This window comes from Neovison vison, chromosome 8 (assembly GCF_020171115.1).
Source record: "Neovison vison isolate M4711 chromosome 8, ASM_NN_V1, whole genome shotgun sequence".
Classification (NCBI taxonomy): domain Eukaryota; kingdom Metazoa; phylum Chordata; class Mammalia; order Carnivora; family Mustelidae; genus Neogale; species Neogale vison.
Window position 1 is genome coordinate 16,200,973 of NC_058098.1, and position 24,719 is coordinate 16,225,691.

Genomic DNA, 24,719 nt, shown 5'->3' on the forward strand with positions numbered 1-24,719 from the left:
AGCTCACCACCTCCCCAAATCTTCCTTTGCCTATTAGCCAACAGCGAGCACATACCTGATGGGAAACTCATCTTAAAACCAAGAAAACCTAATTCAGAAAGCTATTTCCAGAACATTCTGGCCTGACCTCTGGCACTGTGTTTTTATCACTCTGGTCTTAGTCCCCAACCCATCAGCCCAGGAACTCAGAAGGCAGGTACTCTCCACACACTCTGTCTCTACCTCATCCCCACAGGCATCAATAAATACCGATGGACAAATGAAGTCACTTCAGAGCAACATTCTACAGACAATATAAATATTTAAAGACTAATCGAATTTTTACTCAGAAAATTTTTACTGCATTGGAGCGCCTGTGTGGCTCAGTCATTAAGCATCTGCCCTCGGCTCAGGTCATGATCCCTGGGTCCTGGCAGGAAGCTTGCCCCTTACCCACTCCCCATGCTTGTGTTCCCACTCTCACTGTGTCTCTCTTTGCCAAATAAATAAAATCTTTAAAAAAAGAAGAAGAAGAAGACGACACTGTGTTCAAAAGACATTACTAGCCACTACAAATACTTGGGAGCACCATATAGAAACCAGCCTGTAACTACTGTCCTTTGCTACAGTATGAACGATAAATACAATTCCACGAGCTCCAAAATATCTACTCTACTTGACTCTGCTAACACTAAATTAACGGACAGCTCCAATGCGTCCCGCATTCAGCGCTGAAGCGATCACAAAGGCCTGATCTAAGCCACATCAGAAGAGAAGCAGACACTAAAGGCAGAAGCTGGGTGGACTATAACTGGCTAGTGCAGCAGCAGAGGTGCCTTTTGTTATTCTGAGAAAAGTGCAAACTGCAGAGAAGGAGCCGCAGGCCCATCTCCAGACCACCCCACTTCCCTGTCCTTTTGCCTCACTTGGCTTCCAGGGCCTCAAATGCCAGGGCAGCTGTGAAGCCCTGTCTCTAGCCCAATCCCTGACTCCAGTGCTGTCCCTGAAGATCCCAGCCCCTCCCCCCACTTCTCTAATCACTTTAACATCTACACTAGTGGTTCATCATGTACACTGGTGGCTCAGACTACACTCTTCACAGGGCAACCTCTCAGCCACAACAGATGGAGGCAGAGCAGAACCCATTTCTGTCTCCTCTCCCCACATCCTGAGCGCCAATCAGAAGCACCGCCAGGCGCCCAGACCCCCAAGGGAGAAACCCCTGTTCCTGATCTCGCCATCACAGCCTTCCATGCCTGGCCCGTGGCTCCTGATTCTTTCTTACCAAACACCTCTTGAAACCACACTGATTGCTCCCACCAGTCCCATCTCAAACCTCTCAAACCTCCCATCTGCTGTTAACAGTCTCCCTAGTCGGTTTCTTCATTTCTACTTTTCCTGTTTTCCAATCAACTGTACAAATTGCTGCAAGGCATCGTTTCGTCTGGTTTCAGGAAACACAGATTCAATCGTGACCCTCTTCTAGAGGTCTTTACTAGCAACCCATTCACAAATCTGGCCTCTGCCCTGAGCCTCAGGCTGTTGCCTTGGCTTCTTATTTCGGTAATGCTCAGGCTGGGCTCTGCAAGTTCTGGCTGGAGAACACAGGACAGACTGTTGCAGGGGACTTCAGAGGACCAAGTTTTCAACTATTCAGCTGGCCTTGTTCAAAGTCAAGGGTACATGCAGTTCAAAGGCCAATCAGGAATAACCTTCCTTACTTGGACACACGCACACATATGAGTATGTGGGCTTTGCCCAAAGAAGCTACATCATTGCCCAACTGCCTCTGAACATCCCCGCCAGCTCCTGAAGCCTCTTCACCCCGACAGTGGAGCTCTTAGCATCCTGACAAGCAGACACAAAGCCCCCCAAAAATGTCTGTCGAAATAATCAATGCCTAGCTAAAGGGCCCCTCGTTCGTAAAGCCTTCCCTGCTCACCCCAGTCAGAGTCAAAATCTCTCTCTTCATTATGCCATGGCCTCTAGGTTAATATTCCACATTTGGCATTAATACAATAACCTCGCCTCACAGCCTCTGTCCGTCTCCTCCATAAAACCATTAACTTTGGACACAGGGCCTGGCACAGGAGGAGCTCAGTCAGTATTTGTGGAACTTGAGCATAAAAGCAGCAGTAGGAAGTCAGACACTCAGCCTTTGGTTTACTCAGATGTAGACCCCATGTCAGGCCAAAGAAGCTGAAGAATGGTGGCCTCAGTCCATGTCCCTGTCCCTGTTATCAGGAATGGACAATGATGAGCAGACAATCAAACAGAGGAAAGCCCAGGTCTGCAACACACTCAGGCTCCCACCTTGGGAGAATACGTGACTCTCTCTAAACTGGTTTCTTCATGGGGCACCTGGGTGGCTCAGTGGGTTAAAGCCTCTGCCTTCAGCTCGGGTCATGATCTCAGGGTCCTGGGATTGAGCCCCACATCGGGCTCTCTGTTCAGCAGGGAGTCTGCTTTCCTTCCTCTCTGCCTGCCTCTCTGCCTACTTGTGATCTCTGTCTCTGTCAAATAAATAAATAAAATCTTAAAAAAAAAAAAGAAATCATCCATGAGTTTCTTCTTAAACTGGTTTCTTCAGCTGGAAAACCAGCTGATTCAGAGGAAAATGAAGGATGACGTGAGGTACCAGTGTGGGGTGCCTGCAGGGTGCCTCGTCTACCCAACCCAGTTTACTGAGGGGCATGGGCCTCTCCATGCTGAAGCCAGGAAATCCCAGGCAAACCAGAACATGCTGGTCATGCTAAATGCCTGAGAGAGAGCCTGGAACACAACAGGCGACTGACGACTGCTGGCAGTTTCCTCGCCATCGGCCCCCACCCCAATTTTCCCAGCTGTCTTTGCTGGCCTCATCAAAGATCTGAGAACATGCTGCGCATACCACATAGGCCGTGACCCTAACTCCTGTCCCCAGGCTCATGTTTTCAAACCAAACACTAGGAATGGAGCGCAGGGCAGCTCCAAGAGCTACAGGTACTGACTTGATGACCTTGGGGAGGGAGGTGGTATCCAGCTGGTAAACAGACAGGTCGAAGAGGGTAGTAAAGTCTCTTGGGTTCTCATCGCCCTCCTGGAGGCACACTCGAAGCCGCTCTGACAGGGTGGCTGTGTCCGGCAGCATCATGTAGTCGGAAATCTGAAAGCCACAAGAGGGTTCACACAGCACGGTGGGAGTTAGAATTTTATCTGTCTAAATCTGCAGTATTTCTACTCTCTTATCAAGAGATTTCACCGTTCCTGGTCCCTAACAACTAAACCTTAAGTAAGCCACTTCATGTGGAAAGAGGAGAAAAAGTCACTTGGCTAAACCCCAATGCTGACTAAATCCCACTCTAATTCCTCATGTGTTACAGAACACAGCTGGAGAAACAACATGCTGACTGGCCTCCTTTTAATTTCGTGATCACTGATCTTGAGTGGTCAGCAATTAGCTGTATTTCTTTAGTTCATTCACTTCCCATTGTCCTAAGCAATACCTTCCTTTGGTCACTTCAGCTATCTCAAACAATTTTCCCTTTCTTAATTTTGGTCTTTCATCTTATTTCAGTGAGGAAACAGAAGCAATCACAAAAGACAGTCCACGAGCTCCCACCAGAGCTGTTGTCTTCCCACCAGCATCTAGGCCACACACTCGCCTTCCTTCTGCTGTTATACGTGTGACCCGCCTGTGACCCCAGCACGGATGACCCTTGCACTCGGACACTGGATCCCAGTCCTTATTATCGAGCCAAGGACATGCCTCCAGCACTGCTGAAAGCCCTTAGGATGACATGCTGTGTGCTGGTAACAGTATAAGACCAGGGAAACCTAAACATCCACCAGTAGGAGACTGGTTAATATACTACATACAAACAAGGGAAAATAGAGTCCTTAAAAAAACAAAACAAAAATCAAAAGAAAGCTCTTTATGTATAAATAAGGAAACATCTCTTAAGACATATTGTTAATTTTAAAAACTAGGTGGTGGGGAATACAGTGTATATAGTGCCATTTGTGTAAAACAAGGAAGAAGGAGATACAGGCATACACTTATTTACTTATATATGCATAAAATATCTCTGGAAGAACATATTAGAAACCACTAAGACTACTGTCACTGGGGAGAGGAACAAAGCGGTTGGGAAAAGACAGGAGGGAAACTGTTCAGTGTGTATGCTTTTGAACTCCAAACTGTGAATCCATTACTTACTCAAAAAGTGTATTTAACTTTAACTTTAAAAAAATACATGCTGGCGGGGCGCCTGGGTGGCTCAGTGGGTTAAAGCCTCTGCCTTCGGCTCAGGTCATGATCCCAGGGTTCTGGGATCGAGCCCTGCATCGGGCTCTCTGCTCAGCGGGGAGCCTGCTTCCCTCTCTCTCTCTCTCTGCCTGCCTCTCTGCCTACTTGTGATCTCTCTGTCAAATAAATAAATAAAATCTTATTTAAAAAATGCATTCTGGCAATAAAAAGTTTATTTGTGACTGCCCTCTGAGGGCCCCTGCAAACAATGTGTTGTTCTCCAGGGCCAGCATGGGAGGAGACATACCTGAGCATTACAGAAATAAGCCTGGTCAAACAGGCTCACTTTTTTCTATATCCCAAGTCAAAAAACTCCCCTAATCTTCAAACATTTTTTCAGATAAAAAACAGGAGAGGAGGGGCGCCTGGGTGGCTCAGTGGGTTAAAGCCTCTGCCTTCGGCTCGGGTCATGATCCCAGGGTCCTGGGATCGAGCCCTGCATGGGGCTCTCTGCTCAGCAGGGAGCCTGCTTCCTCCTCTCTCTTTCTCTCTGCCTGCCTCTCTGCCTACTTGTGCTCTGTGTCTGTCAAATAAATAAATAAAATCTTTTTTTAAAAAATTAAAAAAAATAAAAATAAAATAAAATAAAAAACAGGAGAGGAATATAAATACATAACTGCTTTTCCCTGCAATATTTGTCTGTGTTAGAGGCTTTGCCCCACTAACAGGATGGGGATTGAAGGTGAGAACAATTAACAGAGGCGCTGACCATGTCAGGACATGCACCCACAGGGAGCAGGAAGATGGGTAATGGCCCAGCAGTCCCAAAGGTCCTGAGGCTGGTTCGAATCTCAGCACAGAGACCTGCTACACAGTCCTGCCTCAGGAAACCATCAAGGCCTTCTATGTCCAGAGAGAAATGTAAGAGGACTCCCAAGATCACTGGTCTTCATGATTTCCTGGCAGATCTGGAGGTCAAAACTTGTCATGGAAATCCTCGCAGCGCTTTACTGAGCTACCATTATTAAGTATCATTTGAATCTGAACTGTTGTTTGGGTCTGAAACCCATTCCAACATAAGATTTGATCTGAAATCCTAGGAAGTTTGGAGTTTCAGAATTTCTTACTTTGCAGAGCTACCGGGTCCAGAATTTTCCTTTCCAAAGCCTTACAACACAGAGGACATTTGCGCTAGGTCTCCTGTGCAGGAGACACACGAAACCACGTGACTTTAGAGAAAGGCCTCGGCGATACCATCTTCCTCTGGCACCCTACTGGCACTCCCCTCCGAACCAGTCCGGTGTCACAGGCAGTGCACAGTGAACAAGAGAGCAGTAGAAAAGGCACGGGGGCTCCAGAATCAGCCTGACATAGACATTAGTAGTGGCAAGGCAGCTATCAATCTCGGCGGGGACCTTGAAGAACATACTTACCTCCACTTCCTCAGCTAGAAAACAGAAACGACAGACACTGAGTAAGAAAGAGCAAGGCAGCCGCACAGACGAGGAGCAGATGTGGCATCTCAGTGCTGCTTCCCCGGCCCCTCAACACTGACTAGAATCAGCAGCTGACCAAGTCGCCATCCCCTCAAGAGTCGGGTCCTGTGAGATCTGAAAAGTGAATTCCTGACTGTCCTCCAGTTCTTTTACTTGGGAGGCTTACATCACTTTTCAGGAGAAATTTAAGCAAAATATCCATATATTTCAAGTTTCCATATGAGGGAATATTTTAGACACGAGGCTCTCCTGTTTCCTAACCCAAGTCAGTCCGTGGGAGACCATATCCTCTGCTGAGGGAGGAAGGAGGCAGTAGGCCACCACTTTGAACATCTCGCCCACTCTCTGCTACCCACCCACAGCCAGGAAATCATTTTCCTGACATTTTAGAGTTTAAGAAACAGAGAAGCAGGGTGCCTGGTTGGCTTAGTCAGTTGAGTGTCTCTCGACTTTGGCTCGAGTTGTGGTCTTGAGACTCTCATGGGGCTCTGCCTTCAGCAGGGAGTCTGCTTGGGACTCTCTCTCCCCCTCTGCCCCCTCCTGCCTGTGCACTCTCTCTCTCTCTCTAAAATGAATGAACAAATCTTTAAAAGGAAAGAAAGGAGGGAGGGGGGAGAAGGAGGGAGGGAGGGAAGGAGGGAAGGAGGGAGGGAAAGAGAAAGAAAAAGAAAGAAAGAAGGAAAGAAAAAGAAAGGAAAGGAAAGAAAAAGAAAGGAGAGGAAAGAAAGAAAAAGGGAGGAAGGAAAGGGAGAGAGAAGCCATTACAGAACAAGCAGACTTTGAAATCAGGAGAGCTGGGTTTGGGTTGCAACTCTGCAGCCATTCGCTGTTTGGGCTTACTGCAATTTTGGAGAATTTCCATTTCTTCATCTCTAAAATGAGAATAAGACCATGACCTTCCCAAGGCTGTTGGAAAGATTTCATAAGATGATTTGTGTGAAGATATAGGATACATGGTGCCTGCATATAATAAATCCAAGAGTTGTAAAGAGTCTGACAGCTGCATCGCTTCCTACACCTTTTTATTTAGTAAGTCAGTAAACATCTATTAACTGAGGCCTCACAATCATCCTGTGAGACAGAGAGAGAGCACAGGTACTGGTATTCCCGCTTCACAGATGAGGAAACCAGGATGAAAAAAAGCTAGAAACAGGCCACTTAAGGTCTAAGGGCCAGAGTGGAGCAGGACCTAGAAGGCAGGTTACTGACCCTATTCCCACACTGGTCTCACTCTCCATCATTTGATAAATAGGAACCTAATGCCTTTGTTGTTCCTAAAGACATCAAAATTATAGTTTAAAACTTAAATTCTGATGATCTTTTATTCACAAAGAATTATTTTTATACCCTTCATATTTCTGACAGAAGTGTTTCTCTACAGATAATGATTTTGAAAGTCTGGCCAGGGAGCATACACACAGAGAGAGATTCCCATCCCAATTAATTCTATATTTTCTTAATTTATTATTTTTATAACATGGCCTTCATTACCCCCAAAGCCATCACTTCTTTCCATCTGTCTTACAGATAAAGTAAGAGATACATTTCCCTTTGAAACTGCTTGAAGGGGTGCTGAGAGGCTGGATCCATCTTTTTGCCTCCAAAGTTTTTTAATGATTCACAGCCCCTACCTCTGGGTCCTCGGCATCAATCTGGTTTAAATGAATGTCTCCCGTCGTGAGCCACTGGAAAACAACATCCTGGATTTAAAAAATAAACACAGAATTAGACACCTTAGTTATTTGAGAAAATCAAGACAGGGCTAGAGAATTAAATCAATCAAGAAAACAATGATAAAAAGAAAGAGACTACACAGCCGTGTTTCAAAAAAGAGTAGCTCCCCTTCTCTTGGTGAGATCACACGAAAACATCGAAGTTTCCCTAACCCTAATGTCACTTCTCCTATTGAAAACTGAGCATTTATCTTAGAGCACTTTCACTTTTAACAACAGGACAAAAGGTACTAAAACTTGTTCACGATCCTGAAACAATCCCTGTTTACATGTGCCAATGACAGTGTGAACTTAAACAGCAGACTACATCTAGATGCCCCTGGAATGTGTCTAGAGACACCAGAATTTCATGTGCATTCTGCAGAAACAAGATCTTAATCAATCTCTCAATATAGTAACAGTGCAAAAGGATGAAGGAATTTGTTTCATTCATGAAAAAGTTCAGTGGGACCAGCAAGTGAATCATCGAATCATACCCGTGTCCAGCTCCGGCATGCACCGGATGTCATCCTTCACAGGACACGTTTCCTTCATACTATGCAGTGCCTTCACCTCCTCCCCGACATCAGCCCGCAACCAGTCCCGTTATAACCCCTCCCAGCACCACCTGCCGGCCAGCCCCGCTCCTCATTCCCACCTTCGCCGCCTTCACTCAGGTCATCATCAGCCCCTCTTGGCTGGCTGATTCCGCCAGCCTCCTACCTGGCTCCAGGTTGCCTCCTCCCTCTCACCTTCCACATGCCTGCCAGAGGAGTCTTTCTGAAACACAGATCTGACTATGCCCAAGGCTGCTGGACACTCTACAAGGGCTCTCCATAGCTTCATGGAGGCCTTCCAATTGAGTTCCTGGGCTGTCTACGTGAGGCCCTGGTTAAACCCACTCCTCACTTCTCCTCCAGGATTGGCTCCCACCCCAACAAGGCATGCTTAAAAACATCCACCACATCCTTCTAAATTTACACCTCTGTCTCTCACGCTCTCTCACAACGTACTATGAATGTTTTCAAAGCACAGACTGTGCCTGACTCAACCTGGTATTCTTAGGGGAGGTACATAATGGGTTCTGACAAGCAGGTTTTATTTTTTTACTTATTTAAAGTTTTTTGTTTAAGTAATCTCTATACCCATTGTGGGGCTTGAACTCATGACACAAGATCAAGAGTTACTTTTTTTTTTTTTAAAGATTTATTTATTTATTTAATGGACAAAGATCGCAAGTAGGCAGAAAGACAGGCAGAGAGAGGAAGGGAGAGAGGAAGGAAAGCAGGCTCCCTACTGAGCAGAGAGCTCGATGCGGGGCTCGATCCCAGGACCCTGGGATCATGACCTGAGCCGAAGGCAGAGGCTTTAACCTGCTGAGCCACCCAGGCACCCCAGAGAGTCACGTGCTCTTCTGACTGAACCAGCCAGGTGTCCCTGAAGATCTGGTCTTAAATGAACAGATGACCTTAGCAGTATTTTTTTTAATGACATGAAAATCATACACATTATACCTTAATGTGGTGAAAGAGAAGAACCTACCATGATTTTGCTGTTTTCTTCTTTATCCAAATATTGGTCATTGAACATGTGACAGGAGCCAAGCACTGCCAGCTTCCCACCTTGGTTCTGTCAATGACAAATTAGTGTTAGATATTCAGACCCCAAAATGCACCACATGCATCCTACTACCCAAAAACTTACCATTAGATTCATGTGAGCAACTGTCTATACTCACTGCTAACTGACATTAGGATTTTAATGACCTAGAAATATCAACTATGACAGCAACTATATTCCCAACTGCTTCTCATTTTAGACACTTCTATATCCTTCTACTTGACTTTAACAAAAAGCAATGTGAATTAGATTTATAACATTTTCCCTGTTAACTTATAAATGAAGATTATAATCCTGAATGAAAAAATCCAAAAGCAATCTATAGAGATTTAAAGATATTTTATGAGTATGAAAAGACAATATTTAATGGGTGCCTGGGTGGCTCGGTGGGTTAAGCCTCTGCCTTCAACTCAGGTCATGATCTCAGGGTCCTGGAATTGAGCCCCACTTCGGGCTCTCTGCTCAACAGGGATCCTGCTTCCCCCTCTCTCTCTCTGCCTGCCTCTTTGCCTACTGGTAATCTCTCTCTCGCTGTCAAATAAATAAATAAAATCTTAAAAAAAAAAAAAAGACAGTATTTAAGATCCAAACAAAAAAGTAACCCACGAGCATGAAAAATTCACAGAAGACGGCACCTGGATGGCTCAGTTAGTTAAGTGTCCCAACTCTTATATGTCATTTGCAAATATCTTCTCCCATTCCATCAAGTGTCCAACTCTTGATATCAGCTCAGGTCATGATCTCAGGGTGGTGAGACTGAGTCCTATGTCGGGCTCCATGGTGGACGTGCAGCCTGTTTAAGATTCTCTCTCCCTCCCACCCCTCCCCCATTTCTCTCTCTCTCTCGCTCGCTCTCTCAAAAAAGAAAAAAAAATTCACAAAAGAAATAACTGGTCAATAAGAAAAAATTTAATTTGTAGTTAAAAAAATCAAAACAAAGTATTTTTGCCTATCAGATCAATAAATATGAAAAAGATGACTACAAACAGTGTCAAATTTCAATGAAATAAGTTCTTTTACACATTGCTGAAACTGTCAATGTACGCAAGAATGCATATAAAACTCTATGGACAATTTTGCAGTCATAATCACAGAAAGTCAGAAATAAATTCAAATGTTCAGCCACAGAAACAGTAGGTAAGAATAAGGGACTCTCTTGCAGTCGTGAAGCTATATGTTACAAAGGGTTTCCGGAACCCGGAAGAAGGCTTCTGTCATAACATGAGGTGCTTTTTTTAAACATGAGGTTAAATAAAAAGTATACCATAAATTGTATAGCTACCCTAGTTTAAAGTCCATGCGGCAAATATACAAGCATAAGCTGCAAAAAAAAAAAGTGGGAGAAAATGATCACAATGTCAGTTCTGTAGTGAGAAATTCTTTTTTTTCCCCTTCCATCTCTGTACTTTTCAATTTTTCTACAATGAGCATAAATTACTTTTATAATGAGGAAAATAGTACAATGTAAAACTACAAAATGAATTCAGTTTTTCCTGCAACATCACATACAGAAACAGGCGCAGCGGTGATGGTACTAGGAAAGAAGTACTCTCAAGCCAGAGATGTCAAGAGATACAAATACACAAACTCCATAAATAAAACAAGACTTGCAAAATGTGACTTATGCCACATTAAAAGCAAATGGCTTATAGGAAAAATAACACTATTACTACAAAATAGCCATTGAAAGCGCACCATTTACTGAGAACAGGAAGTGAATCTGGTGGAATTCCAAAGAAAGAATGGAGGAGTGCTGATTGAACCCCGCTGCGATCTGAACCCACATATGTAAGTAAATACGGGATGAGAAAAGGACTTTCCTTCTCCTACTATCCAGAGTTTGGTCTATACTTTTTCTTTACTATTCTTTTTTTTCCCTGCCTCATTTATTTCAGACTATAGATCTTCCTTCAATCTTTTTATTCTGGACAGAGATTCTACTGCTGTCTTCAGTTTCCTTTTCCATCTTTTGTCCATGATTTGTTCCAATTAAAGAAGAGTCTGTCTACTTAAGGACTGATTTGCTCCTTCAATTTTTTTTTTTAAGATTTTATTTATTTATTTGAGAGAGAGACAGTGAGAGAGAGCATGAGCTAGGAGAAGGTCAGAGAGAGAAGCAGACTCCCCATGGAGCTGGGAGCCCGATACAGGACTCGATCCTGGGACTCCGGGATCATGACCTGAGCCAAAGGCAGTCGTCCAACCAACTGAGCCACCCAGGCGTCCCTTGCTCCTTCCAATTTTAATGAGTTTATCCTGTAAATGAAAGACCTAGAAAGGATCCTGACAAGCTCAAGAAGGCAATGGCCCTGGGAGAGGAGGCAGAACACACCCCCCATCCCAATCCCATGTTAGCCTCGCCCTGCTTGGGGTTTCTAGGAGTATGGGAGTGGCCCCTCTCAGGCATTACTGGTTTATCTCACAAACTTAAAAGTGACAGGTAAAAACCTCTTAAAGATTGTGTTTTAAAGGCAGGACTAAAAGCTTGGTAGGAGGGATGCCTGGGTGGCTCAGTCAGTTTAATGGTTGACCATCTGACTCTCAGTTTCTGTTCAGGTCACGATCTCAGGCTCCTGGGATGGGCCTGTAGCAGGCTCCCCCACCCAACAAAGAGTCTACTTGAGAGTCTCTTTCCTCCCTGTGTCCCTACCCCAGCCTGCACATGTTCTCTCTCTAAATAAATACATAAAATCTTTTTTAAAAAACTAAAATAAAAGCTTCTTAGGAAAAGAACATATGGGAAGGGGAAAAAGGAAGCAAACCCTTTAAATAGCTTTCCCTTTTAAAAAGCAAACCCTTTTAAATAGCTAGGCAATGAGCAAATGATAATCTCATGAGTTCTAGAAGAATCATCACAGTTAGCACAGAACTCTGTACCTAATAGATGTTTCATAAAAATCCACTGAGGAAGCTAGGTGAAGTCTCTGTGCACAGTTAAAAAATAAAAAATCATAGGGGTGCCTGGGTGGCTCAGTGGATTAAGTTTCCAACTCTTGATTTTGGTTCAGGTCATGATGTCAGCATTGTGAAATAGAGCCCCAGGCCATATCCCTCCATGCTGGGCATGGAGCCTGCTTGAGATTCTCCCTCTCCCTCTCTAAATAAATAAATAAATAATCGAAATACTATACTACCAGATGCCCCTAGTTGTCTCATTACTTTGGTGACTATAAATTGACAGTTTCTATAAACTGATTATTTCCACATCTTGAATCATTTAATACTTCACTCTAATTTTAAAACTGTATTTCCAGGTGTTTGGGACAAACTAACTACCATAATAACTATGGAATTTTGCCCAAATCTATTCTTTCAAAAACAGCATAGGTATTTATTTACTTCCTAATAAAATGAAGCCAGACCTTTTAAATATGGGAGAGAAAAGTAATACCTAAATGTCACAAAGAAAAATAAGATGTGAGGAATTAGAGAAAAACTGGGAGGTCAGCTGGTGAATTCTAAGTCTCGGCAGACCCATAAAGGTGAATTCAGCAAAACATGAATTAAAAGGCAACGAATGGATGGGGCCCCTGGGTGGCTCACTAGTTGAGTGCCCGACTCTTGATTTAGGTCTTAATCTCAGGGTCATGAGCTCAAGTCCTGCATGGGCAGTGGGTAAGTGGGGTCACGCTGAGAGGCACTATGTCCTCTGGCATCATCTGCTGCCACATTCGGTGGGGTTTCCACGATGAGAACTGAGCAACTAGTCTTCTGATACGTTGCCCTGAGACAAACTAAAATAACAGCACAACTGTGTGGATTTTGGCATTGTGCGTTAACTCACCCCTTCCCTGGACGGACTCTCCGCTGACAGTGACAGCCTGTAGTCATCGACAGTTCTCATACAGGTAGCCTCATGCTACCGTGCAATAGCTTTGGATTTAGAATGGTAAGAACAAGGTTTAGGTCTCGACTCCATTGATTACTGGACCATCTGCTGTCTCCCCATAAATGAAGTGAGTTAACTGAAATACTACCCACAGGGCTGGTATAAAGATCGGTGAGAAAATATAAGAAACTCCTCTGGAAGTAGCAGTTTTTATTATTTCAATAATAAAAATAACATATCCACCCACATCTAAGAAAGGCTGTACCTTCGAGTGATAGAACGCCAGAATGGGTCTGTTAAGCGGGAAACAGACGGAGCCTGTGGACAGAACGGCCACTGCAGGTTTCATGACACTCAGTGTGGCACCAAAAGGGTAGACAAAGGTGAGAGCCCTGAAAGAAATTAAAGAAACACTCAATTTTTTTAAAAAAATGAATTAAAAAATTTTGAAGATAATTTCAGTGCCTCTTGAACAAATTAAGATCAAACACAAAAGTTTTTTTGTGGGGGATGGAAGGTCAGGAGTAAAAACCTGAAGTTTTATTACATTCACACAGAGGCCCAATAACAAAATTGAGACCCAAAGAAATGACCAAGGCAGGCAGTTTCTTAACATTTTTTATACAGAGACAATAAATATGTGAGGGATTGACAGGATAAAGAAAACAGGGGCACCTGGGTGGCTCAGCGGGTTAAGCCTCTGCCTTCGGCTCGGGTCATGATCTCGGGGTCCTGGGATCGAGCCCCGCATCGGGCTCTTTGCTCGGAAGGGAGCCTGCTTCCCCTCTCTCTCTGCCTGTCTCTCTGCCTGCTTGTGATCTCTCTCTCTCTGTGTCAAGTAAATAAATAAAATTTTAAAAAAAAATTAAAAAAAAAATAAAAGAAAACAGGTATTCGAGGACTTTAGTTAGGAATTCTAAATGGAAACTGGGCCGAGGTATTAGACCAGTAAAAAGGCAGCAAGGTTTATTTCTATAGCTTCCTCGACTTTAAGTTCCCTACATCTAGTGATAAGGATATCTTTTACTTCTTCCTTTTTTTTTTCTTTTTCAATTTTTTATTTAAATTCTGGTTAGTTAACATACAGTGTAATATCGGTTTCAGGAGTAGAATTTCGTGACTCATCACTTACAGACAACAGCCCATGCCCACCATAAGGAGTGCCCTCCTTAATGCCCATCCCCCACCTGCTTCTCTCCATCAACCCTCAGTTTGTTCTCTATCATTGAGAGTCTCTTATGGTGGGATGCCTGGGTGGCTCAGTGGGTTAAGCCTCTGCCTTCAGCTCAGGTCATGATCCCGGGGTCCTGGGATCAAGCCCTGCATCGGGCTCTCTGCTCAGCAGGGAGCCTACTTCCCTTCCTCTCTCTCTGCCTGCCTCCCCGCCTGCTTGCGATCTCTGTCAAATAAATAAATAAAAATCTTTTTAAAAAAAAGAGTCTCTTATGGTTTGCTTCCCTTTTCCCCTTCCCATATGCTAATCTGTCTTGTTTCCTAAATTCCACATGTGAGTGAAATCATACAGTATGTGGCACTCTCTGACAGACTTATTTCACTTAGCATGATATACTTTAGCTCCATTCATGTTGATCGCAAATGGCCATATTTTATTCTTTTTGATGGCTGAGCAATATTCCATTGTGTACACACACCACATCTTTATCCATTCATCATTGGGCTCTCTCCACAGTTGGGCTATTGTTGATAATGCTGCTGTAAACATCACAATGCATGTGCCCCCTGGAATCAGTCATTTCTGTATCCTTTAGGTAAATACCTAGTAGTTCAATTGCTGGGTCACAGGGTAGTTCTTTCTTTAACTTTCTGAGGAACCTCCATACTGTTTTCCAGAAGGGCTACACCAATTTGCACTCCCACCGATACTGTAAAAGAGTTCCCCTTTCTCTGCACTGTCACCAACATCTGTTGTTTCCTGTGTTGTTATTTTTAGCCGTTGGGACAGGTGTGAGGTGGTATCTCATCACAAACACAAAACTTAAAAAAAAAAAAAAACCACAAAATTTGCTCTAAGCTTTGGTTTGTCAACTCAAAAATTGGTATAACTCTAGCTACTAGTTTAATAAAGCATTTTACAAATCTGAATGCAAAGTCACAACATAATCACATGTGTAAATGGTTTTAACTGGAAGAACTAAAGAAATCCCTATGGTGGAGGAGGAAGAGGGGCCCTTATCTTACAGCTGAACTGGAGATACAAATGAGCCTACTCTGTATGATGATGCCTTCCAAGCAAGCAGCTCCCTCTTCCTTACAGATCTGACTGGTGTCATCTCCAGGAATGAATGGCTGTCATTAGAAGGCTGTGTTTCCAGTCCAGCACTTTTAAGAATAGAGTCCTGACATCAGACACTTCTCCACACACCTGCCTTGGCCTCCTTCCCCCACCCTCTTAACAAACACTTAAGAGTATCTGGAGTGCATCAGTCTGACCTGGGGCAAATTACTCCTAAAAAGGGGTAAGGGAAGGGTACAGACCCAGGGCTGTGGCCAACCCCTGCAGGAGGGGTTAAGGCTTAACTGAAAGCAAGATGAAGCTCTGCAAAGGTACTTGTTTGAAGGAAGTGCTCTCTAAATGAAGAAAAACAGGAATCTTATAACAAAGTATAAAGTTAGAAACCATGAAGAGCTCTCTATGAAGCTAATGTGAATCTTCCTTTCTCTTAGACCATGAGAAAATTCCTTATAGCTTAAGTTTAAAATGATTTCCTTCCAGAGTTAGGTTCCCCCTCATTCAGTGAATCTCACCTACCCCTCTGCCTTCCGTGTCATATGGTTGGGGGAGAAGTGGCACCTGCCCCACATTCTCTATTCTCCCCTGTGCACCCTGTCCCAGCAGCAGCCCAGGAAAGGGGACTGGAGCCGTGAGTCCTACACCAGAAACAGAAAGAAAAGAGCAGCTGTCATGGAGGAAGAAAAGGGATGTGGGAGAAATAGTTAAATGGATGTGAGTGCACATCCTTGCCTCACACTTTCCCGAATGCACGCCAAGGGGAAGAGTCTCAAGGAGGAAGGGAGATGGACACTTGAGTCATACAATGAAAACCGTCAGCTTTATTTACTCCACTCCTTTATTATTACTAAGAAAGCAATCAGACTGACATTTTGATAGGATTTTAAGCATAAGGCTATACATCCACCCAAAAGCCAAAAACAGGATTTTTCTAAACTACACGTGAGCGAGCAAGACTGGCTGCGGGAATAGCTGGGAAAGTGTATTCCTGGGAAAGGGAACAGATATGTCCTGGCCCTAAGGTGGGAATGAGCTCAGTATATTTAAGGAACTGAAACAAAGTCAGTGTGGCTACAGCTGAGGGAGAGACAGGAAAACGGACATGATAGAAAAATAGGTTAAATGAGAACCTCAGACTTCAATAGGTCAAGAGTTTTCAAAACACAAACAGGACTAGGTCTCTACATCTCAGAGCCTGCCCAGAAACCGCTACTTCCAGGATGCCCCAGGAAACAGCTGCCCGTCACAATTACAGAGGACTTAGTAACACAACAGCAGGTAGGTACTACACCACATGGCTTACAAAGCACCTTGAAAAATATGGTCTCGGTGAAGTCTCCCAATAACTTCGTGAGATTCATTTTGTCTCCATTACACAGACGTGGAAACAGAAGCTAAGAGTAACTTGCCTGGGTCACCCTGCAGGTAAGACATGAAAATAGAAACTTCTACTGCCAAATCCACGGTTCTTTTACCTACACCACTGGATAAGCTGACACGAAGCTTAAGAATGAGGTTATGGGGCGGGGGGGGCGGGGGATAAGGGGGGAATGGGTGAAACAGATGCCAGGGACTAAAGAGGACACTTCTCATGATCAGTGAAGAATGTTTGGAAATGTTGAATCACTATATTGTATACACCTGAAACTAATGTAACACTGTATGTTAATTATACTGGAATTAAAATTAAAAACTTTCTTGAAAAAAGAGACCGGGCATAGAGCCTACTTAAAAATAAGTAAGTGGGGCACCTGGGTGGCTCAGTGGGTTGAAGCCTCTGCCTTCAGCTCGGATCATGGTCCCAGGGTCCTGGGATCGAGCCCCATGTCAGGCTCTCCATTCCTCGGGGAGCCTGCTTTCTTCTCTCTCTCTCTCTGCCTACCTCTCTGCCTGCTTGTGATCTCTGTCTCTCAAATAAATAAATAAAATCTTTTAAAATAAATAAATAAATAAAATTATGATTCTCGAATGTCAAAAATGTTAATTCTATGATGTATGTTGCCATACATTTTTCCCTTTTACAACTTTACCTTGGTTTCATCCTAAGAAAGGTCTTCCCTATTTTAAGGATTATAAAAATTCACCTACTTTTGGAAATTTTATGATTTCATTTCTTTTAATATTTAAAATTTTAATCCATCTGAAATATATTTTAGGAGTATGCTACAAAAATGGAAATGTTTTTTCAAATGGTTAGCCACAATTATGCCATCTACTCCCCAATAATTTAGAAATGTCACTAATAATTCTCATCTTTCATAAACAGTCTAATTCTAATTTATTTATTTCTCGTTATTTCTGCATTAGCACCACATTATGATAATTATTTTATTATCATAAAAGAGTTTTATGATATTCTTTGACTACATAAATGTTCAACTCCTGGGGCGCCTGGATGGCTCAGTTGGTTAAGCCTCTGCCTTCAGCTCAGGTCATGATTTCAGGGTCCTAGGATGGAGCCCCGTGTCAGGCTCTCTGCTCAGTGGGGAGCCTGATTCCCCCACCCCCCGACTCTCTCTCTGCCTACTTGTGACCTCTCTGTCTAATAAATAAATAAAATCTTTTAAAAAAAAAAAGGTTCAACTCTTATGAGGTGAAATATCTCAAAGGTGAAAGATAAAGCAGAAAAAATATAATACATGGAGGTCTTATAAATGAATAAGAAAAGAAAACCATCAATAGAAAAATGGGCAAAAAGTAGTCAACAGGAAATTCACAGAAGAAATACAATCAGCCAGGGCGCCTGGGTGGCTCAGTGGGTTAAGCCGCTGCCTTCGGCTCAGGTCATGATCTCGGGGTCCTGGGATTGAGCCCCGCATCGGGCTCTCTGCTCAGCAGGGAGCCTGCTTCCTCCTCTCTCTCTGCCTGCCTCTCTGCCTACTTGTGATCTCTCTCTGTCAAATAAATAAATAAAATCTTTAAAAAAAAAAAAAAAAAGAAAGAAATACAATCAGCCAATAGGCTTTAAAGGCCATCCCACTCAGCCATAATCAAAGAAATGCAAATTAAAATAAAGAGATATCATTTTCACTAGAATACTCCATGCTGGGAAGAGAGGAAAAAGGAGCATGTTCACAGGGACAGTAAGTGCTACGAACTACCTGGGGGGCAATTTAGCGATGTACCACATTTGGCAATGCAACAATTGGAAAACTTCTGACTAAGAGATTCTAATGCTAAGAATCTAGCCTTGCTGGCATAAATGCACAAAAACTGCACATACAAAGACATTCACTATGTCTGTCATAAAGTGCTCAATAAATGTTAGGTTTAACTATTAAAACAAAATATCATAAATAACCTCAATGTCCAACGATAGGAGACTGTTAGATAAATAAGGATTAATTCCAGTTTAATCTAGTCATTTAAAAGGATATGGTGCATCTCTGTTTATATATGAAAAAAAATCTAGAAATCTAAATACCATATTGTTAAGAGTCATAATCCTTGGAGAAAAGGGTATACATTTATAGTGTAGGATTTCTATTTTCTTCCTTTTGAACTGTTCAAATTGCGTGGAGTTGTTTTTGTTTTTGTTTTTGTTTTTTTTGGTGAGAATGACATTTGTAATCAGAAATGAAAACTCTCCACTTCAAAAAAGAAAACTCTTCAAAATGACAAAAGCAACCTCTTTAGAGAGCCTCAGAAAACACACTCACTGGGCATTGTTTCCATTGCTTTCCTCATCGATGATTCCAGGTACGGCCTTTCCTGCAGCTCGGCTAATTTCCCTTGAAGAAAAAAAAATTAAACCTAGTAAACAAAAAAAATTTAGGAATTTCATACTCCATTCATTAGTAGTAAGTATGAACTAACTGCAACGATTCTGCAGACTTGTTCAAAATACAATTCTCAGAACTTAATTAAAGATACACGTACACACCTACACCTCTTTCTGTAGCTTGAAAAAGTTAACATTTAAATATGAGGATCAGCTCTTCTTTCTTGAGTCCTGAGGGAAAGATCAGTATACTAAACTACGTTCTAGACGAGACGCACATTCTAGTCCTACATTCTCGACTCTGTATCACCAGAACCAGGAAAGCACCTGGCATATAACAAACTCAAGTGTGGAATTTCCTTTGAATAAAGGAAAAAGCGCACAGAGAGGGCACCTGACGTTGCTTCTCTCACGCATTCATTTCCCACTTCTCCAAAGGCCCTGATTTACCCCTTAAGATCCAGTGAAACAGAAAAACTTGACTTCACCCCAGTCTCCGGGATAGGGAATATGACCTAGTTATACCATCAGGACATTCTATGCCCTCTGCCACAGCGACCAGTTCAGGATGGGCACGTGGCCCAAGCCAGCTCAAACACAGCAAATCTCAGGACTACTCTTGCTGAGAATGCTGGGACCAAGGCAGGCTCTCTTGCCCTAGATGGTGTGGCATGCCGATATAAATTTGGGAACTGCTAAAACTGTTCAGCCCATAGACACAGGAGAGCAGAGCCAAGAGACCTACAGAGCAATGGGACTGGAGCCCTAACAAAATCATGAATTTTCAGTTAATCCACACACAAAGCCTGCCGTATTTCTGGGCTTTTCAATTACATGAGTCGATAAAATCTCTTTATTGTTTCATCCCATTGAGAGAATAGGGTTTTCTATACTTGCAGCTGAATGCATTCTGACAAAGAGTGAATGTGGAATACGGTTTCAAAAGATGGGAGGAATATAATTTGAGGAATGAGAAGTAATATAATAAACTAAATTATAATATAGTAAAATAAAAGAGTAACAAAGGAAGAAAGGCTAGTAAAAGGAATGTGTGAGATGAGAAGAGAGAAGATAGGAATCATTCGTTAAAATATTTCTGCTTTTGGGGTGCCAGGGTGGCTCAGTAGGCTGAACCTCTGCCTTACGCTTGGGTCATGATCTCAGGTCCTGGGATCGAGCTCCGCATCGGGCTCTCTGCTCAGCGGGGAACCTGCTTCCCCCTCTCTCTCACCTGCCTCTCTGCCTACTTGTGATCTCTCTCTGCCAAATAAATTAAAAAAATCTTAAAAAAAAAATTTTTGCTTTCAACACACTTACCTATTCAGGACTCCATTGGAAACTAGAGCTTCTTTTGGATGGAAATACTTATAATATACATTTCTAACCACAGCATCTTTAGGGGAAAAAAGAGGAAGTTGCATCTTAGATTAGAAATAGGTTTGATATTATAAACACATATAAAATTTTACGTGTAAGAAATCCTGGAACTCTGTTCCCATTCCTCCCATTTTAATACCATGGAAGAAGCCCCAGAAGGCTCAGACTGCCACTGAGATCTGAATGCTGGACCATGCACCCTCAGCCCAGGGCTCTTTCCACTGTACTACTAGGTCCAGAGTGTCGGGGACCGCCTCCGGCTGGGAAAGTCCCCGCCATTACAAGATGGCGCTTGGCTCACTGCCAGCAAAATACGCTACAAGTGAACACCGAACTTTCTGGTGAAGCTTGCCTAAAGGAGGACATAGTCATTCGCTGTTTCAAATTTAATCAGCATAGTAACAGGACTCTCATTGGCTCTCCCCATTGCTTGGCCCCTTATTGGTCACCTTGTTCACTGATTGGTCATGCAAACGTATATAAGTGTGTAGACTTGCGGAAATAGAGAGAGAGAAGATAGATCTGAACCGGGGCTTCTTGTCGTCCTTGCGGGTCGAGGGCGACACCAGAGGGCTACAATATGAATAATAAATGGGAAACAACTGCTTCTACTAAAATAACAATGATCATAATTACCACTATTAACCATGATTCCATATTCTTCTAGAAGAAAGTTAATATTGGTGTCGAATCTGGATTCCCCACCCTCTCCCAGCATCACAAGGATATCACCACCACCATCAAGGTATTTCTTCAGGACTTCAAACTACACAAAAGAAAAAAAAAATCTATGAATATACCCAAAAGACTTTTGTCCAAAGACTTTAAGACTTTAACTACCTGAAAAATAAATATAAGCCACTTAAATATAAATATATATAAGATAACATAAAAGTTACTCTCTACATAGAATTTCCAAGCTTGTCTTTAAGCATAAAGTTCCAAAATACTCAAACGGAATTCACATTTTCCACCTTGACTATCTGGAAAGCAAACCAAAAGTGGAAACCATTTGCTAAAGGAAGCTCACAGGTCACTGAGCAGTGGCCCTGGTCTCAACCCAGTGGAGATAAAATCAGCCCTGGCTGAAAACGATTGCTCTGGACCACACCTGCCCCTCCCCGCCAGCTACCAACATCAGGATGAAGACACTGCATACCACCCCCAGGGAGGAATTCTGCTCCAGTCATTCATTGACTGATCAACCCGTGAGAAATGCATGTTATCTGCTTATCTCCTGGGAATCTCTCTCTTGCTTTCCCAAAGCTGGAGAGGAAAGAAAAATCTAGGACGGGTCTTGTTGACCCAGCCTGAGAAAACCCGGTGGGGAGAGTGGTCTAGACCAGTCGTCTCTCAACTCTCCTCAAGCATCCCATAAGAAAATGTGAACACCCACTCATGTATATGAAGTATGTGTATTTATAGAATTCTAAAACATCCTCTTAAGAAGGGAAATTCTGAAGGATAATAAAGATATGACAAATGCAATTTCCTTCTGGCACCTCAGTGATTCACCACGTACACCCCACTTTGGACACCACCACCTCGGTCCAGCTCTGCAACAGCAAAGCCCTTGCACTTGCACACTCCCTAGATTTCCTTCTCTCCTCCAGCCCCCTAAATATAGAAAACATAGTTCAACGATTAACATTGCCAAAGTGGCTTGTTCCCAAATGAGACTAACTCCACAGATTCTGGACTCTCCACAAGACTGCCCCATTCATGGGGATCCTACACAGTATTTTTAGCATTTGTTTCAAAATGTCAGATATAAAGAAGTGCTCTAGTGTATGTGTACTACTGACACTCCAGTGTAAACAAACTGAAATATACATATTCTTCTAGTGCCCATATGCCCAAACACTGACAATTTGAAGTATACATACTCTTTCATAAGTCATCTTCCTTTAACCTCTTTACATTACAGTTAAGACACTTTATTTTTTTTAAATGGTGGTGGGTACTAATATCTAGCCTTCTCGATTCAGAATAAAGGTACATTTATAATACAGACAGTGATACCTGGGTGGCTCAGTCGATTAGGCATCTGATTCTTGCTTTTGGCTCAGATCATGATCTCAGCATCATGGGATAGAGCCCCACATAAGGCTCTGCTCAGCATGGAGTCTGCTTGAGGTTCTCTCTCTCTCTCCCTCTATCCCTCCCCCTACTTGCTCTCTCTCTCTCTCAAATAAGACAAATAAATAAAATCTGTAAAAAAAAGTAATATAGATAGATGTTGATCTGACAAGGTGGGGATACATGGTCTGGGTCAATTGGTGGTAAGTGAATATCACCACCAGGCAAATGCGTAAGCCCATGTGGCTGAGGTGGGAATAAAGAAAAACTAAATTCAGTCTAGGTTCTAGCTTGATTCTCACATCTAATATCAGACATATGATGTCGTGTCAAAGAAGTTTCTGGAGGACAACATCAAAGACAGATCATATAGTCTATGAGGGGTGAATTGACCCCTTTACTGGTCCTAGGAGGCTAGCAGCAATGCCCAGAAAGGCAGTGATCTATGCCAGGAGGAAGACCTCTGCTAACCATTTGAATCCGCTTGATGTAAGAATAAAACACAAGGGAATGTTGGTACCTTTTTTTTTTTTTTTTTGAAGACTTTATTTATTTGACAGAGAGAGAGAGAGAACAGCAAAGGGGAGCAGCAGGCAAAGGGAGAGGGAAAAGTAGCTCACCCTGAGCAAGGAGCCTGATGCGGGGGCCCAATCCCAGGGCCCTGGGATCATGAAGGCAGATGCTTAACGACTGAGCCACTCAGGTGCCCCAAAGGAATGTTGGTTCTTAGAAAGAAGTTCAAAGTTTTTCTGCCTTTCCTTCCCATGTCACTCCACCGCTAAAGAGAAGACACAGTGCAGGAGATGGTCTGGTGGGAGAACATTTTATTAGGCTAACTATGCCTCTCAAGGGAGTCTATCTTTTGGAAGCCACTGCCGTCCATCCCTAAGAGCCTGAACGTTTGACTGAGGCCTGTTTCCTGTTTGGAAAATGATCAGACAGGCACAGGTCTCTGACCCTCTTTCTGGATGCCCTGGCTTTTCTGAGGCTGGCTGTTCCTCAGCAAAGACCGGAGTACCTCTCTCTTTGTATTTGCTAGGTGGAGAAGAGCGGTAGCAGGGGAGAAACAATTGGAGTGAGACCCTCAGGGTCTCATAGGGTGGAGGCAACTGGCCAAGTCCATGTTCCTAACAGGAATTCTGGCTCCTTCTCTCAATTAACCTGATCAAACACTTAAGTCTTTCTCCATGGCCGATGGCCGCAATGCAGTCAGGTCAACAAAAAAAAGAATAGAAATGCTTCCCTATAGACCTCCTCCCTGTGGCCCCACCCAAACTCAGAGCAGAAGACCTGGACTGCCCCAGTCTAAGGACCATGACGGTCCCACCCTGCCTCAGCCTCCCTACCCTCCACAACGTTACCTGAGCACCAAAACACCTGCAAGTTTCTATGAGAAAAGCTCTTGCTGTGTTCTGGGGTTTCTGTTTAGTTGTGGTAAAGTACAAGTAACATTTACCATCTTAACCATTTTTAGGCTTGCAGTTCAGTAGTGAAAAACATTCACGTTATTGTGCATCTCCAGAATTCTTTTCATCTTGCAAAACCGAAGCTCAATACCTATTAAACAACTTCTCATTTCCTTCCTCACTCTAGCTCCTGGCAACCACGACTCTAACTTTACATGAACTTGACTACTCTAGGTACGTCATATAAATGGAATCATATAGCACTGGTCTTTTCATAATTGGCTTCTTTCATTTAGCATAACATCCTCAATATTCACTCATGTTGTAGCATGTATCAGAATTGTCTACCTTTTAAAATATATATATATATATATATATATTTTTTTTTTTTTTAATTTGACAGAGAGAGAGACAACGAGAGAGGAAATACAAGCAGGGGGAGAGGGAGAGGGAGAAGGGCTCAAACCCAGAACCTTGGGATGATGATCTGAGCCAAAGGCAGATGCTTAACGACTGAGCCACCCAGGCGCCCCTAGAATTCCCTATCTTTTTAAGGCTGAATAATAATTTATTATATGTATATACCACACTTTGTTTATCCATTCATCTGCTGGTAGACTTAGGTTGCTCCTACCTTTTGGCTATTGTGAATGCAGCTGCTATAAGAATGTACAAATATCTCTTTGAGATTCTACTTTCAATTCTTTTGGATATATATCTAGAAGTGAGACTGCTGGATCATATGATAATTCTATTTTAAATTTTTTGAGGAACTGCCATTCTGTTTTATATGTCTGTACACACATATTTTACCGTTCCACCAACAGTGCACATGGGTTCCAATTTCTCTACATCTTTGCCAATACTTGTGTTCTGGGCTCTAAATTTAACATTCTTTGTCTATTCTATGAAATAGAATTAAACACAGCTTTATTTTAAAAGGAGTTTTCCCCTGGGCACCTTGGTGGCTCACTTGATTAAACGACTGCCTTCAGCTCAGGTCATGATCCTGGAGTCCCAG

General features: G+C 43.0%; 1 protein-coding gene across 1 annotated transcript in view; it reads right to left on the reverse strand.

The window, feature by feature from the left end:
* The window catches only part of IFT52 (intraflagellar transport 52), a 37,081-nt gene that overhangs the window by 7,700 nt on the left and 4,662 nt on the right, over window positions 1-24,719 (reverse strand). The window contains exons 4-10 of the mRNA XM_044263010.1: window positions 20,850-20,979; window positions 20,154-20,229; window positions 18,775-18,846; window positions 13,130-13,256; window positions 8,958-9,044; window positions 7,335-7,403; window positions 2,970-3,124 (exon numbers count right to left, since the gene is read on the reverse strand). Coding sequence (XP_044118945.1) covers window positions 2,970-3,124; window positions 7,335-7,403; window positions 8,958-9,044; window positions 13,130-13,256; window positions 18,775-18,846; window positions 20,154-20,229; window positions 20,850-20,979 — 716 coding nt within the window. The remainder of the gene's footprint in view (window positions 1-2,969; window positions 3,125-7,334; window positions 7,404-8,957; window positions 9,045-13,129; window positions 13,257-18,774; window positions 18,847-20,153; window positions 20,230-20,849; window positions 20,980-24,719) is intronic.